The 15623-nt window shown below is 52.6% G+C and overlaps 1 protein-coding gene across 1 annotated transcript; it reads left to right on the top strand.

Moving 5' to 3' along the window:
• Positions 1 to 5754: 5754 nt before the first annotated feature.
• Positions 5755 to 15008, top strand: ICMT (isoprenylcysteine carboxyl methyltransferase). The gene is made up of 5 exons (XM_023258019.2): positions 5755 to 6043; positions 6920 to 7008; positions 7896 to 8065; positions 8844 to 9061; positions 11582 to 15008. Exons 1-5 carry the CDS (start codon positions 5849 to 5851, stop codon positions 11762 to 11764), a joined length of 855 nt encoding a protein of 284 aa, XP_023113787.1. The 5' UTR covers positions 5755 to 5848; the 3' UTR covers positions 11765 to 15008.
• The last annotated feature ends 615 nt before the right edge of the window (positions 15009 to 15623 follow it).

The raw sequence follows: 15623 nt of genomic DNA, 5'->3' as shown, positions 1-15623 counted from the left end.
GCGGGCGGCGAGCCTGGTGGGGCGGCCTGGGCCGGACTCGCAGCCGTCAAATTCTGCCTCCGCCCACTTAATGGGCCTCCGCCTCGCTGCCCCCTACCCCTACCCCGGCACCGCCCCCAGCGCCCCCATTTAGCACCCCCCCCCATCCCGGGACAAGTCCCCGGGCTGGCGTCCCCGCGACTCCCCGCCTAGGCTGATTTTCTCTCTGCTTTCCGGGTTTCCCCACTCCCAGCGCGGCTCGCCCGCCGAGAACCGCCCTTAAGTCGGGCGAGGGTCGGGCAGGACTCAGGGCTGAAACAGATCCTGGTGAGGATTCCACCCTCCCTTTTTCCCCGCGCGCGGGGAAACCCCCACTTTATGCGCAATTCGGGATCCTGGGCGGCCACGTCCCCACTAAGACTCAGTTGCCCTCCTCCCCCACTCTGTGAGTCCTGAGCTAGACCATCCTCAGCACACTCACAGGCAGGCGGCGGGGTGGGGGTGGGGGGGGCTCCGAAGGTGTGCCTAAAAGTTGGGCGGGTGCGTTTTCCGAGGTGGGGTGGGAGGGGCGGCACACCCTCCCCCCCCCCCCCCCTTATCTAAGAGCAAGCAGGGCGAAGCCTCTCCGGCTGCTGGGAAGGACGTGGACTATCTTAGAAGCCGGGCTTATGCAAACTGGGATGTAGGCCACCGACTCCCTTTCCATCTTTAGCATCTGGGCTCCCCAGGGGGCCTGGAAAGGAGCACGAGTTCCGGCAAAGCGCTGGGGAGACCCAGGTTGCCCTTTGCTCATTCAAGGGGAAAAAAAAAAAAATCCTTCTGTAGTTCTGGAGACCTCGGGGGGATTCAAGGAACACTCAGTCCTCTGCTTCCTCAGGCTTGGGAATTGACGGCAAAAAGTGGCCTGTGCCTTCGTTCTCCCTTTCGCCTTTGGTTCTCTCGACTTTGCCTAAAGAAAAACTGTTACAGAGCAACTAAGGTCTGGAAAGGAGGTAGGCAGGGGGTTTGCAGGCCCCAGGACAAGAGCCGCAGCAGATAGTCTACCGACCCTCCCAGGCGATGGCCCTGTGTAACCTCTCCGCCCTGGGTGAGAGCCCCTTTCCCTCCCGCAGCACCCAGGGATTGAAAGCAATGCTAGTTTACTGGGGAGTGCCGCAGAGGCCACCGCCCGCGAGGTGACTTCGGGGAAGAAATACGCCAGCCGGCCGTCTCTGCAGATGCATTTCAAAGGGGAATGAAGTGATTGCTTCGTGTAATTAACTATTGGGACACAGCAAAAGCTCTGAAATGACTCAGCCATTTGTCTCCAGATGGGGTTGGAGTGGCTGCGATTGTTTAACTCTCTTTAGCTGTGTTGGAACTCCGAATGGCCTGGCAGCCAAGGGCCCTCCAGGGGACAAAGGCTGGGACTCCGGTGAGTGCATCCACACTGAACCGGGCTGGCCCAGCTGAGGGAGAGTGAATTCAGAGAGACCCCCATTGTCCCAGGCCTTTGTGTTTCTCCCCAGCTGGCTCTAATCTTTAAATATTTACCCGGCCCTTTTGTGCACTTGTGACTTAGGCACTTTGGGCTGATGTGCTCATAAATTCACATCATTTACCCGTTTCCAGACTGGAGAGAGGAGGCTTTCATGCCTGGAGCCCAGAATGGTCAGAGGAGGGAGAAGAAAACTGTTGGAGGATCAGGGTTCCCTCCCGGGGAGATGAGCAGGCCCTTCCTGGCCTCCATGTGGGAAGTGGATGAGACGGAGGGCCTGTGAGTGACAAGGAGCCCCAGAGACCCACCGGCAGAGGGAGGGGAGAGGCCAGTTCTCAGACCTTTTCTTACTTGGTGTCAAGCTTGGACAAGAGCCAACTTTTCATCCTGGGAAGCTGGTGTGGGTTGAGGTGTTTGGTTCACACCTCACGCCAGCACCTGCGTCTTGCGTGCTTCGCACTTGCTACATTCTCTCTTGCTCCATAAAGCAACCCCGTTTAAGAAAAAGGGTAGGGGCGCCTAGGTGGCTCAGTCGGTTAAGTGCCTGACTCTTGATTGCGGCTCAGGTCATGATCTCATGGTTCTCGAGATCGAGCCCCCCTCCCCCGCCCCAGTCCCCAGTCCTGCTCTGTGCTGACAGCAGGAACCTGCTTGGTATTCTCTCTCTGCCCCTCTCCCACACTCTCTTTTTCAAAATAAATAAATAATCATAAAGAAAAGAGAGAGAGAGAAAAAAATTTAAAAAAAAAGAGAGAGAGGCTAATTTCATCTCAGCCTACAGTTTAACTTGGAAAAGTCAAGCTGGTTCTTAGGACTCTTTAAGCAGGAGGAAACTGCACTTAGACCCAAGATGGAAAACCACCTCAGCTGGTGGGTGAATAGCAGGATGGGGGCTGGGGGCGGGGGGACGTGCAGGGGAGACCCTGCAGAGGGACCTTCCTGCATGAGAAAGGGCTCCCTTTCTCCTTGCCTCCCAGCTCCAAGAACAAAACACATTCAAATGCTTCTTTACAAAAGAAGGCAAGTAAGGCATCCCAGGGCTGAGTAGTTTTCCTTTATTTTCTTATATCTTTACGGGTTTGTTGTTCTCCTGCCTGGGGATGAGAGCCAGATGCAGAGTGGATTTCTTTGATCAGATTGCTTTTCTCTGGTAGGAAACCAGGACTCGTTGTGTGTTTCTGTCCCTATCGCTGGTTGAATTACTGTTACTCTGTGCATCTCTGTATCTCTGTGTGTGACTTTGTTTCTCTGGGTCTATGCCAGTGTGTGCATATATTTGCTCACTTGCCTGTTTCCTCCCTTACTGCTCTGTGAGCCCTGGGTCCTGACAGATTCAGCAACTCCAGTCACTTCTAAAGATCCCCCTTCCCTCAGGTCTGGCCATACCTGGGAAGAGACTGCTTCCCCTTCCTTTCTTCCTTCTCCAAGATGAGGCTTGATGAGGTTTCGGGGTGATGGTGGGGGGTTGGAGCCCACAGCCAAGAAAGGATTCTCAAAGATGTCTTTGGTGCAAAAAAGGTGATTTTATTAAAGCACGGGACGGGACCCGTGGCAAGAAAGAGCTGCACTGGGGTTACCAAGAGTAACTGATTTATATACCTTCAGGTTGGGAGGGGGTTAGGGACAGAGTAAGTCTCTAAGAAATTTTAGAAGAAAGGTTTCCAGGACCTTGAGGGTCTAGCTGTTGTTAGCAAAACGTCATTTATTACTGCTTAGTAAAACCTCAGTCATGAGACCCTTCAGATGTGTATCAGGAGTCATATACTTGGAGTTTAATTGCCAACATATACTTGGGGATTAAAGATAAATAAGGTTGCAAAATAATGTTTATGTGTTTAAGGAGACTCACAGAATCCTGGGGGGGGGGGGGAGTGTCAGGATAATGTTAAGCCAAGATTCCCTTTTGCCCCTAGCAAAGTGTCATCGTCCAGTCAGCTGAGCTCCTTGAGGGAGGTTGCTCACTCTGCCCCTTTCAAGGACTCATCACTGGGCTGTGGGCAGTAAGGGAAATCAATTTTTCATTTGCCTTTGTTTCCCACATCACCATGGCAAGCACTTAAACCCCCTTCCATCTTGGTGAGGGTGCTATTAGGGCTCCAGGAAACGGAGTCTATAGGTTTCTGGAGATTATGGAGGAGATTGCTTTTTACTTGCAGTTTACTAAGTTATCCGTAGACTGAAGGAGACTCCTGTTCTGTATGACTGTGATCTCCATCAGTCAGACATTTGCTTTCTTTCTTTTCCCCTGTTCTTGAGCAGTCAGGAGTGTCGCAGGAAGACACAGATATCCCACCTGGGGTGGGGGTGGGGGTGCCGTTAGCCTGTACTTTGTCCTCAGCTTGCCCCATGTTCCCTAATCAGGGCTGATGGAGAAGGATGGTCTGAAGTGATGGGCAAAGGAGAGGGGGTTGCCTGGACTGGCTAAACTGGATTTCATGTTACTCTTTGCCCCCAGAAGGGAGCCAGTCCCGGGGGGGGGGGGGTAGATCAAGGCCCTAAGTCAGTGTGGACAGCAGATGCCAATGGCCAAAGGCACCCTGGAGATTTAATGTCTTAAAATACAAAGTTGGGGTGCCTGCGTGGCTCACTTGGTTACATATCCGACTCTTGGTTTCAGCTCAGCTCATGATCTCACGGTTTGTGAGTTTGAGCCCCATGTCCAGCTCTGTGCTGCCAGTATGGAGTTGAGTTGAGATTCTCTCTCTCTCTGCCCCTCCCCACTTATGCTCTTTCCCTCTCTCTCAAAGTAAATAAATAAAACTTAAAAAAAAAGTTAAACAGACTTAAAAACAACAAAAACATTACATCTCCTTTCAATTCCCATGAACCCAGTTTAGCAAATGTCTCCTGAGCACCATTTAAACATGGTACAAGGCTTGGGAGAACACTGTCAATACCTGATGGTGAAATCAGGACCCCTGTTTTACAGGACGTTGAGACTTGGGAGTTGGTTTGTCCGAGGTTACAAAGCTGGGCCACGGCAGTCCTCAGACCAGGATTCAATCCCAGGCTCTCCATCCTTCCCTGAGCCCAGCTGCTCAGACCTCAGGCCTCCTGCCAGGTCCTGCAGGGACAGACGAGAGAGTGGGGCAGCCAGAGGCCCAGATGCAGGCCGGGCTGACTGCAGCTCAGTCTGGTCTCGCGCTCTCTGACCCACTACTCTGGGCTCCAGCCTCCCCGGGGGCCTGTCCCCCATCCCAACTCAGGCTTCCTTTCTCCTGCCTCTGTGTCTGCAAACTCAGTGCCAACCCTCCCTCCCTCCCTCCCCACAGATGTCCTTGCTCTCATTTGCAGCCTAACGCTGCGGGTCCCCGAGTGCCCTCAAGACCTAGCTCCGGCATCTCTTCCGAGTTGCCTCCTAGCCCTCTGCCCGCCCATCCGCGGGCCCCTCCTTGGAGGCCCTCCCTCTCCTCCACTCTTACTTGGCTCCTGTCCACTCCCACCCGCCATACTCCATTCTGGTCACTTCCTCACTTGCTTTTCTCCTTCATCATCCCTCTGTGAGCTCCCCAGAAGAGGACATTAACCCTTTCAAAGAAAAGAGCAATTTCCGATTCAAAACGTGATGTGTGTTGACTGTGGGCAACGTGGAAAACACAAAAGCATACAACATATAAAGAAGACAATGAATGTCACCCCGAGTCCCATCACCTGAAGGTGACCGCTGTGAAATAATTCCAATCTTTCCCCCATGCTCACACGTCTGCTTGTGCCTTTCCCCAGCGAAGCCAAAGTCGCACTGTCAACTTTTGGACTCTGCCTTTTGGAAAACGCGGTGGAGCCTCCGGCGCTTTTTCGCTCTTGGCCAACATGCTCCCTCCCCACGAAGTGGGCGGTCGTCCCGCGCGCGGTTGCCCAGTCCGGGGTGTTCCGGCTGCCTCCAGGGCAGGGTCCCCGCGCGGTCGCAGCCTGGGCACCTGGCGGGCCGCCCCGCTCGCGCCTGCGCGCCGAGGGGTGTCGGCTTCGCCGGGGCACCGCGCGGGGCCGTCCGAGGGCAGGGTCGCTTCAGACTGATTTCTTGGGACAGGGGCGTTCTTGAGTTTGGGGCTGCTTTCTGGCAGCCGCCGGCAGCCGCCTCTCCGCCGGGGACACAGGCGCCCCGCCCGCCGTCCGCCGCTCGGCCGGGGGGTGGGGGTGGGGGTGGGGGGTGGGGTCAGAGGATTCCCCCGGGGCTGACGGGGCGGGGTGGGGCGGGGCCGTGGGCGGGGCGCTCCCGCCAAAGCCGGGTCCCCGCCCCGCTGCGCGGCGGTATCGCGAGAGCTCTCGGGCGGCGCGGGGCTCCAGGCGGCGGCGCTTCCCAGCCGGCGTCGGCGGCGCAGTACGCAGGCGCGGCGGGCGGGTTTCCCCGGGCTACAGCCGGCGCCGTCGCCCGCTCGTCGGCCGCCCGGCGCCATGGCGGGCTGCGCGGCGCGGGCTCCGCCGGGCTCCGAGGCGCGCCTCAGCCTGGCCACCTTCCTGCTGGGCGCCTCGGTGCTCGCGCTGCCGCTGCTCACGCGCGCCGGCCTGCAGGGCCGCACCGGGCTGGCGCTCTACGTGGCTGGGCTCAACGCGCTGCTGCTGCTGCTCTACCGGCCGCCGCGCTACCAGGTGCGGGCCGGGCGGGGGGGGGCCGGGGCCGGGGCCGGGGCGAGGGCGGGACCCGGGTGGGTTGGGCGCAGCGCGCGGGCTCCGTCCCCCTCGGGGTCGGGGTGGGCCGGGAGCTGGGCCTGTGGGAGGGACCGCCTCCCCCGGGCGTGTTCTTTCTCCGGAAGTTCAGTTGGCAGGAGGGACCCCGCCTCACTAGGCTGGTGGGGGTGGGGGGTGGGGCGGGGCGTGGGTCGCGGGCCCTCTCTCTCCCGCGGAGTGGGTGGGAAGTTGCAGTTGGTGCGGTTCAGCAGCTGCGCTTGGCGTGGGGAGGAAGCGGGCCCACGAGTTCTTTTATGTCATTTAAGTTGTGGAGACACACTTAACCTGCCGCCAAGTCAGGTCAGAAGCCCCCGCAGTGTTACTCGGAGGGGCTTGGGCACAGAGCCCCGCACGTCCCCGACTAGACTTAACTGCGTGGACTTGGGGGAGTCTGGCCAGTAAACGAGGTTCATGCGGTGTTCCCACTGCTCTGAATCCTAATAGCAGTAATAATAGCAATGGTAGCTCGAACTTACAGCACTCTTAAGTGCTTTATGCGGGTACTCTTCACAGCAGTCCTAAAAGGTAGGTACCATTGTTGTCCCCGTTGTGTATAGGGGGGAAACGGAGGTCCAGAGAGGTTAAGTAACTTGTCCAAGGCCACACAACCAGAGAGGGGTGGATGCCGGATTTGAACCCCAGGCACGTCTGCCTTACCCTCTTAGTCTCTGAGCAGATCAGCTCTAAGTGTTTCCCAGTAGCCTACTTGTCCCAAGGAAGTGGGGTGTGTGCTCTTGCAGCCCGGATGTATGCTCAGGGAACAGCCCGGTGACTGAGCTTCTTTTGGGTCCATTTCAGATAGCCATCCGAGCTTGCTTCCTTGGCTTTGTGTTCGGCTGCGGCATGTTGCTAAGTTTTAGCCAGTCTTCTTGGAGTCACTTTGGCTGGTAAGATGTATTTGGGGGAAGAGTGGTTTTGAGGCGAGGGTGGGAGGATCAGAGGGTCAGAAGTGGTATATCCTCATCCCTGTGTCTCCTCTCTGACTGGCTGAAGGCTGTTGACGATTCTGTACGGTCTCTGATGTCCAGCTAGGTCCCTATGTCTCGGACCTTGAGAACTTGTGCCCATCGGTCGCTTCTGTTGCAGGCAGAAACAGGTCTCCCTGGCACCCTCCCCATAGGCGCCTTCATCAGTAATGTGACGAGCCCTTCCCAGAAGAGGGTACAGGTCCTCAGTGACAGGAAGGGGCAAGGCTCTGGCTCATCTTCACAGGCCTTTTCCGTCTCTAATTTCTATTAGGTCACATCTAGCGCCTCCCCCACGGCCACTGTAGGATTTTCCCCTACACTATGATTTCATTCCCTTGAGCCTTCTAGTCCCTGACCTGGATATGAACCAGTGGCTTCAAGGTAAAAGGCTTTATCTCCCGTTATCAGTTCTCTAAGCCATCTAATCCTTCTTTGCTGGAGTTATTTGTTTCGCTGAATTTTTGTATTCAACATACATCACTGCTTTGTTTTGACTGTTCCACTTTCATATTTTACTGTGTGTGGTATCCTTTCTAAAAGACTGAAGGGCCCATAATGTCTTCATGACCCTAGTCTGTTTGTGGGGTCTGTTACATTCAAAAGTAGTCTTTTCAAAGCCCCACCTTCTGCAGACCCGAAGAGTAACGCTACATGTGGGTGCCTGATGTCCACTCTCAGGTAGGTGACAGCAGGACCTCCTCAGAGAATCCAGGGACAGTTTGGCAGACCCAGATCTGCACTTGGACTTACGGTCAACTTGATTCCCTTGCCCCAACTTACCTCTCTTTCTTTTTGTTTTTAAATAGGTATATGTGCTCCTTGTCACTATTCCATTATTCCGAATATTTGGTCACAGCAGTCAATAACCCCAAAAGTCTGTCCTTGGATTCCTTTCTCCTGAATCACAGTCTGGAGTACACAGTAGCTGCTCTTTCTTCTTGGATAGAGTTCACACTCGAAAATATCTTTTGGCCAGGTCAGTGTGTCCCACGTTTCCCTCTGGAGGGGAGAAGGGTGGCTTCTGTGCAGGCCTGAGGGTGGTGACGTGGGCTCGCCTCCCAGGTGTAATCTCTCCGAGTGACTTTCCCCAGCTCTCCGTCCTCACTAAGCTCTTTATAAAGGACAAGCACAGCTTGTGGGTTCCGCTTCCGGATTTTGAACGGAGGACATGTTGACCGTTTGCTTTAAGCCTTCCACGACGTACCGCACTACCTCATGTGAAGTCCCGACCTTCGATAGCTATAATTCTAAGTTTACAGTCAGAGATTCACATCTGTTCATTTTCTGTGACTTGAGACTTTTCGTGTCAAGATGTTATTAGCAAAAACCTCTGCACCTGAAACCTACTCTCAAATGGAACTTTCCACAGCAAATTAAGTAAAATATATGTGGTTCCCAGGATTTGGTAAAGGGCCAGAATGGGAAACATTGGATCCCTCTCTGCTTCACTTAGCTGTCCTTGTCCCCAAGGGAAGGAGGGGCGTGTGACAGAGGGACACGGATGGAGAGCTCATCAGGTCTTTGCCATGATGCTCTAATTGGGTTGTTGGCACTTGAAGCAAATGAACAGCACAACTTAGGGGAATGTGCTTTGCTTATAATTAAATTTTAATGTGATGACAAATGCTAATTGCCCACTAGCATGTTTCCTAATGTTGCTGGCCTTGGAGAAATAGGTTCATTTTAAGCATCTGCAGGGGGAGCTCCATGGGCCCAAGTCTTCACTTCCTGTCTGTCACATGTCTCTCCTCCAGAACTGAAGCAGATCACCTGGCTCAGTGCCTTGGGGTTGCTGATGGTGGTCTTTGGAGAATGTCTGAGGAAAGCGGCCATGTTCACAGCGGGTTCCAATTTCAATCACGTGGTGCAGAATGAAAAATCAGAGACTCATACCCTGGTGACAAGCGGAGTGTATGCTTGGTTTCGGCATCCTTCTTACGTCGGGTGGTTTTACTGGAGCATTGGAACCCAGGTACAGTATCAGAAATGACAGTGGTCACCTTGGATTTTTTTTACAGTTTAAAAAATCTAACGCCATAAAACGTACCATTTTGAAAGGTACAGTTCAGTGGATTTCATTGGCTCTGCAAGGTTATTGGTCTCCTTGAAATAGGTGCATGTGCTCTCTGTTGTGTTTCAAGTGGTAATGAAATAAAACCCAAAAGAATGGATTTAGTCCTTAATGTTTTTTGGGTTTTTTTTTTTTGTTTTTTATTAGTTTGTTTGTTTGTTTGTTTGTTTTCACTGTGTACCTAAAATCTGGGTGTCCTAAACTTGTAAACTGCTGGCGATTCTAGGTGCTGTGACCCCATCTGCCCTACCCCTTCCCTGCTTCTTCACCTTAGATCTGGAGTGCCCTTGTGGGATGAGAACAGAGATGGGGCTTCAGGGAGAGAGAGAGCCTTCTGCTGCTCAAGTGGATTCTGATTTTCATCAGAAGCTGCTCTTGTTGAGGCCTGGGTCGTGTATTAGGTTTAACGTGAGCTACCGAGGTTGGCTGTGTCTCGGGTTGCAGACTGAGCCTTGCTTCCTGACCATTGCCTCTTGAATCTGTTTTCTTGGTCCTAGAAAGACTTGGCCAGAGAATGTGAACAGAGCTCAGGAAACTCCTCATCTCCTTGAGAAAATCCATTCTGGGCCCCCAAGCATTCCATTGGCAATACATGGTCCTTAGGGGACTCCCTGGTGAACCCCCCCCCCCCCCCCCACGGTGTAGAAGGGGCAGGTTACCACACAGGATTTCTTTTCTCTTTTCCTTCCCTTCCCTTCCCTCTTTCCTTCCCTCTTTCCTTCCCTCTTTCCTTCCCTCTTTCCTTCCCTCTTTCCTTCCCTCTTTCCTTCCCTCTTTCCTTCCCTCTTTCCTTCCCTCTTTCCTTCCCTCTTTCCTTCCCTCTTTCCTTTTCTCTTTTCTTTTCATTTATTTTTTTAAAGTTTGTTTTGAGAGAGACCACGCATGAGCATGAGTGGGGAGGGGCTGGGAGCAGGGAGAGAGAATCCAAAGCAGGCTCCACCCTATCAGGACACAGCCTGACTCGGGGCTCAGTCTCACGAATGGTGAGATCATGACCTGAGCCAAAATTGAGTCGGACGCTTAACTGACTGAGCCACCCAGGCGCCCCAGGATTTATTTTAAAACTTTCATTTCTGAAACTTAAGACTGCTGCATTAACGATCATACTCCCTGGGAACAAGTTGATTATAGTTGAATCGTGTAATTTACCATAAATGCTACCTATGTATTTAAGTGCTCTAGGACTAAAGAGTTTTCGTACCTCTTTGACCATAGGTCTTTTTACACTGTGGCCCGGCACACAGACATGCATGAAAACGGAACAGGTCTTTCGCAGAGCAATACTTGTTCTTACTGAGTACAAAATACTCCTGTTTTCTATCTTGTTATTTGTGATGCTCTAAATGGATTTCGGGGCTCAGTAACAGGTTGTGGGCTGCAGTTGGGAAACCCTAGTATAGGGTGTGTTGGGAAGCCACATGTGGTTGCTGGCTGTGAGGGCACAGGCTCTGGGACACTGACAGGGCCAGTCTTGGCTCTCATGTTGGCTGCTTGGCCTCTCTGTCCTCACACACTGCGGACAGCAGTGCCGCCCCAGAGGTTCAGTGTAGGGGCTTATTGGTCGTAAAGGGCTTAACTTGTGCCTGGAATACGGTTAAGTGCCCAGTAAGTAGTGATGGGAATAAGAAGTCAAGGGCATGTGCCTGGCTCTTGGTGGAAATCGCCCACTGGGGGAAGACATGTGTCCGTAGGGGTCCATCAGAAGGGGCAGGGGTGGAGTAGTGGGTTTCCCACACAGCACAGGAAGTTCCTGAGAGCCGGGAGGTGTTCTTGGCCTGGAGGGACTGTTTGGCTGTGGATCAGTGGGGAAGACATTCTTAAGAGTGGGGAAAACACATGAGTAAGGAAGTGAGAGGCAGTCGGAGCGGGGGTACAGCCCAGAGAAAAGGGGCCAGAGGAGGTGGCCGAGGTGCTGCTTTTCTGGGTTGGGGCAGGGGAGTGGTTTGAAGAAAGAAGTGATTTCATAAGCTCAGGTAGCAGTGGATCTGGTACAGGGATGGGCTGGGGCGGCGGGGGGGCGGGCGGGGCAGGGGCCGGGGACCAGGCAGCTGCAGGCTGGAGGGGGTGCTTGGAACAGGAAGGGACAGGCTAGGAGCCCCACGGGGAGCTGCCGTCAGCCTGAGGACTGAAATCTGAGAAGTTGATGTTTTAATTTTTAGGTACCTCTCGCATAAGAGGAACAACAGAAAAGCGTATGAAAGAAAACTGCCGTGATGAGTGTTTAGCTCTAATGTGAAAGCGGTGGGGTGGTTTCAGTGCGTGTGCCCCGGCCGCTGCTCTCCAAGACCCCCATAGTATTTGAGAATCTCTGGGGCCCTTCCCTGACGGGAAGTCGTCCGCGGGTGTTCAGGAGAAGCAGTGCTGCTGACGTTCGTGGTGTCGGAACACTCTGACCCCGATCGACTTTGTGTCCCCTGTCAGGTGATGCTGTGCAACCCCATCTGTGGCGTTGGCTACGCTCTGACGGTGTGGCGATTCTTCCGAGATCGGACAGAAGAAGAGGAGATCTCATTAATTCACTTTTTTGGAGACGAGTACCTGGAGTATAAGAAGCGGGTGCCCACAGGCCTGCCTTTTATAAAAGGGGTCAAGGTGGAGCTATAACACAGCTGGAGCGGGCCAGGCTGGGCCGAGGGGCCTCCCCCCTCCACACAGCCCGGGACAGAACTGCCCCCGGCAGCCACGCCGCAGAATGGATTTTCCGAATCATTTTATGCGTCACCAGTTACTCTTCTGGAATATCACTCGAGACCAAACGGTCAGAAGGCCTTAGGACCAAAGGACCCCATACCCTAGAGCAATCTGTTCTTGGGCTCAATCAAGGTAGGACATAGATTAAAGGTGGGCAAGGAGCAAATAACAGCAATATTCAACAGTGCCCCTCCAGAAGGGCCCTGGCGAGAGCCCATGGCCCACGAGGTATTTAGTGTAACCAAGACCCCTCGGGAGAGGTGGGCTCACTCATGATGTCGAGTAAGGCGGCTTCTGCAGGAAGGGGTATGTGGGCATCAGTGCTTAGTGTTAGAAATTCGTTCAGAATCTTTAACCGAGAAACACAAACAGCACAGCTTCGACCTCCTTCTTTCTGTGCTTAAGTGCATGAGCATCTATACAGTTTTAAGATAATTCTTTATAAGGCACTTTGGCTCTTAATATATTTAATCGTATTTACATATCTATTTTTTATAAATAGCAGTATAGATTCAGAGGGGACTCACTTGACGTTTATAGCCCCAACTTTTATCTGGCAGAATGGACACCTCCAGACAACTTGGCTGAGTGGCTTTGTGTTCACAAGGGCACCCCTGGCCGGGGAGACTGGACCCCTGTGGCTTTCCCCAGGGTCCTGGCTCCCGCTCTTCTCCCCAGAGGGGGCTGTTATCAGTGACACGGGCATGTCAAAGGGGTGTCATTTTTCCTTTAACAGAGAAATGCTCACTGAGCACGTGCTCTGTGTAAGGCGTTGTCAGACACCGGGAAGTATTGCTCTCCGTTGGTTTGGGATTTCAGTCTTTCACCATAGCTTATACTTTTCTGTTTCATTTGAAATCTCTCAACTGTTGATTTCTATGTCCTGTTCTCAGAACTTCACCATCTCTAACATCATCTCACACTATCTTTCCCAAGGGGGTTTACGCACACACCACTGCAACATTCAAGCAAGTCAGTGTACGAGAGTCTTAAATAGAGCAAATGGTCCCGACGGAGATGTAGTCGGTATTTTTGTTTTTCAAGTTTGGGGAAAGTGGTTGGCTTTAAGTACGTAAGCTTTAGGACCCTTGTTTAATTCTGGACCAGAGAGGGCCTTGGTCTCCGCGTGGAATCCTTCCTGCAGTTCCACAGTGGCGCTAACGGAGCCTGATTACGACGGCCGCGGCGGCCCCGGCTGGAGGGCTGCTGTGCTGCCACGCCGTGCCGGGCGGCTTCGAGGAGCCACTTAACCTTTCCGTGCCTAGACTCCCCATCCGTAGAATGGGGTCAGTACCACCTACCTCATAGGGGTGTTGTGAAAACTTAGAACAACAACGTCAAACGTTTTTAATACTTAGATGAGAGAGAATGGCGTAAATGAAATCTATCCTGTGTCAGAGTCACACAGACGTGGACGTTGCTTAGCTGTACCAGACGCTGGAAACGTGTGTTCGGAAGAGCATTTTACCAACTCAGAAACATCACTTGTTTCTAGATTTCATGGCCTAATTAATTTTTTTTGTTATTATGTATACCAAAGAGGTTTACGGGTTTGTTGATTCCTGGGATGCCGCTCGCCCGTGTGAGCGGACTCTGCCATCGGCCCTCGTGAGGGCCTTGCAGCCAGGCCGGCCGAGGCCGCCGCTGGAGCACTCAGCAGCAGGTCCTTCTGGCACGAACACTCCCCGGTGGGACTCAACATGCACTTACTCTGGGAACTCGAGTTGACTCACTTCTGACTTGTTCTCCAGACCACGCTTAGCAAAGTCAGCTCCGCTCACTGGGACTGCAGAATGGAGGAGGGTGTGGCTGGGGTTTTGGCAGCCATCCCCAGCTGCTTGAGGGAAAGTGCTGTGCTGTATCTACCGGGATTGGACCCAACTTTCATTCCCACTGAGGGCTGTGAAGCTGTCTTTAATAGACGGAGAACAGCTAACGATGGCCCCCTGGCTTTGTGGACAGAAAGTCTGAAGGTGTTGGCGTTTGGCGATCTCATCTTGCCCCACCTGCTAGAATTCTCAAAGCCCACCTTCCTGCCGGGCCCCTGAGCCCAGAACGTGGGCCTGGTGTTTTGTGGCGAGGTGCTGCTGTTACATCACCTGGGCTTTAAAGAGCTCTTCCAGGGGCGGGACTAGGGGGGCGCCCTCACCCCGACTTGTACGCCCAGGGCAGAAGTCAGCAGTTACTTAGGGAGAAAAGATGAACTGCTTAGGGGCAGGATTTGGCAAGTGATTGACTTTCATCTAGTACTGACATTTTCAGATTATTTTTAACTTTATAAATTTAGCAATGACAGTGTGCATGCAGAGAATCAGGTTAATGAAGTGCAGGCTTTTGGGGTATTCCCAAAAGCTTTTGGGTAAAGGCCACGTCACCAGTTCCCTCAAATTAAGAAACTGTCAAGAGATTACTTACTTTTTCCATTGCAGGTTTTAAAGTGGAGATTCTTAAATGGAAAAAAAGGCACTGCACAGAACAAAGCTACTTTGAAGCAGCGTAAAGTGAGACGTTTTATGAGGATTTGCAGGCTGTGGCCGAGAATAGCAGCTCGCAGAAAAGAGGTAGTGAGTGGGGTGAGCCTGGCCGAAAGCGAAAGGCAGCGTACCCCACTGCCCCTTCATCTGTATGAACTGCTTCTTGAGCCTCAAAACTAAACTTGATTAGTCCCTTCCATTTATTTAACACTCTGAGTGATGGACACGATAGGGAAGTATTCCTAAACCAATACACGTGTTAGTAGCTTAGGCTCAGGAGGGTCGGCCACAGCTCCAGCTTTTTGGTAGCAGCCCCTCCGTAATAGGCACAGTGACCCCCACTGTCCCTTCTCTGCACTTTCTTACTGCCTTAGATAGTTGCGATCTCCCACCACATCTTGCTCCTGTAGTGGCTCGATGAGGTTGGTGGGAGAGGCTTGCTCTCTGCGCCCTGCTGTGAGAGCTTGACGCCTTGTCCTGGGCTTGGAGGGCCAGCCGGCAGGGGTGGTCCCAAGCGCTTGCTCTAGAGAAGGCCGTCCCATAGCTAGGAGAGTAATTTAATGGAGTAATTATTTTACTCTTCTTTTTACATGCAGAAATGTTTATTTAAATATTTTAAATTGGATTTTCTTTCACAGATACTGATTATTTCCAATTCTTAAATAAAACTGTACTTGATTTCACTATGAGCGGTAGCGTGATTGTGTGGGATGTAGGAACTCTTAAGATCACGTCATCACTGGCTAAGAAATGTCCGGGACCTACAGCATAAAACCAGATGTGTTTTGCCCCTTCAATTCAGTCTTCAATTCTAATCTGTAGCCAGTTTGTTGTGACGAGTTCCTCCTGCCTTTTTTAGGCTCCCATGGGTTTAGGCTTTGGAACGAGGAAATCAGTGCTCTGAACGCAGGGGCAGAACGGTGGATGTTGACGTGACATTTTCACGGATTGATGTGCTGCCCTACCTGGCACATGGAAGCCATTTGCTGTTCGTTTTTTGGTGGTTGTTTTTTTTTTGTTGTTGTTGTTGTTTTTTGTTGTTTTTTTTAAGTTTATTTATCTATTTTGAGAGAGAGAGGGAGAGTGCAGGTGGGGAAGGGGCAGAGAGAAAGGGAAAGAGAGAACCCCAGGCATGCTCCATACCACCGAATGCACGGCCCAACGCAGGACTTGAGCTCATGAACTGCAAGATCATGACCTGAGCCAAACCAAAGTTGGACACTTAACCGACCAAGCCAGCCAGGCGCCCCATCCGTTTGCTGTTTGAACCACCACATCGAGCTGGATATTTCCTTCAA

This window comes from Felis catus, chromosome C1, assembly GCF_018350175.1.
Source record: "Felis catus isolate Fca126 chromosome C1, F.catus_Fca126_mat1.0, whole genome shotgun sequence".
Classification (NCBI taxonomy): Eukaryota; Metazoa; Chordata; class Mammalia; order Carnivora; family Felidae; genus Felis; species Felis catus.
The sequence above is the reverse complement of the archived record's forward strand: the minus strand, read 5'-3'. Positions and strand labels throughout refer to the sequence as shown.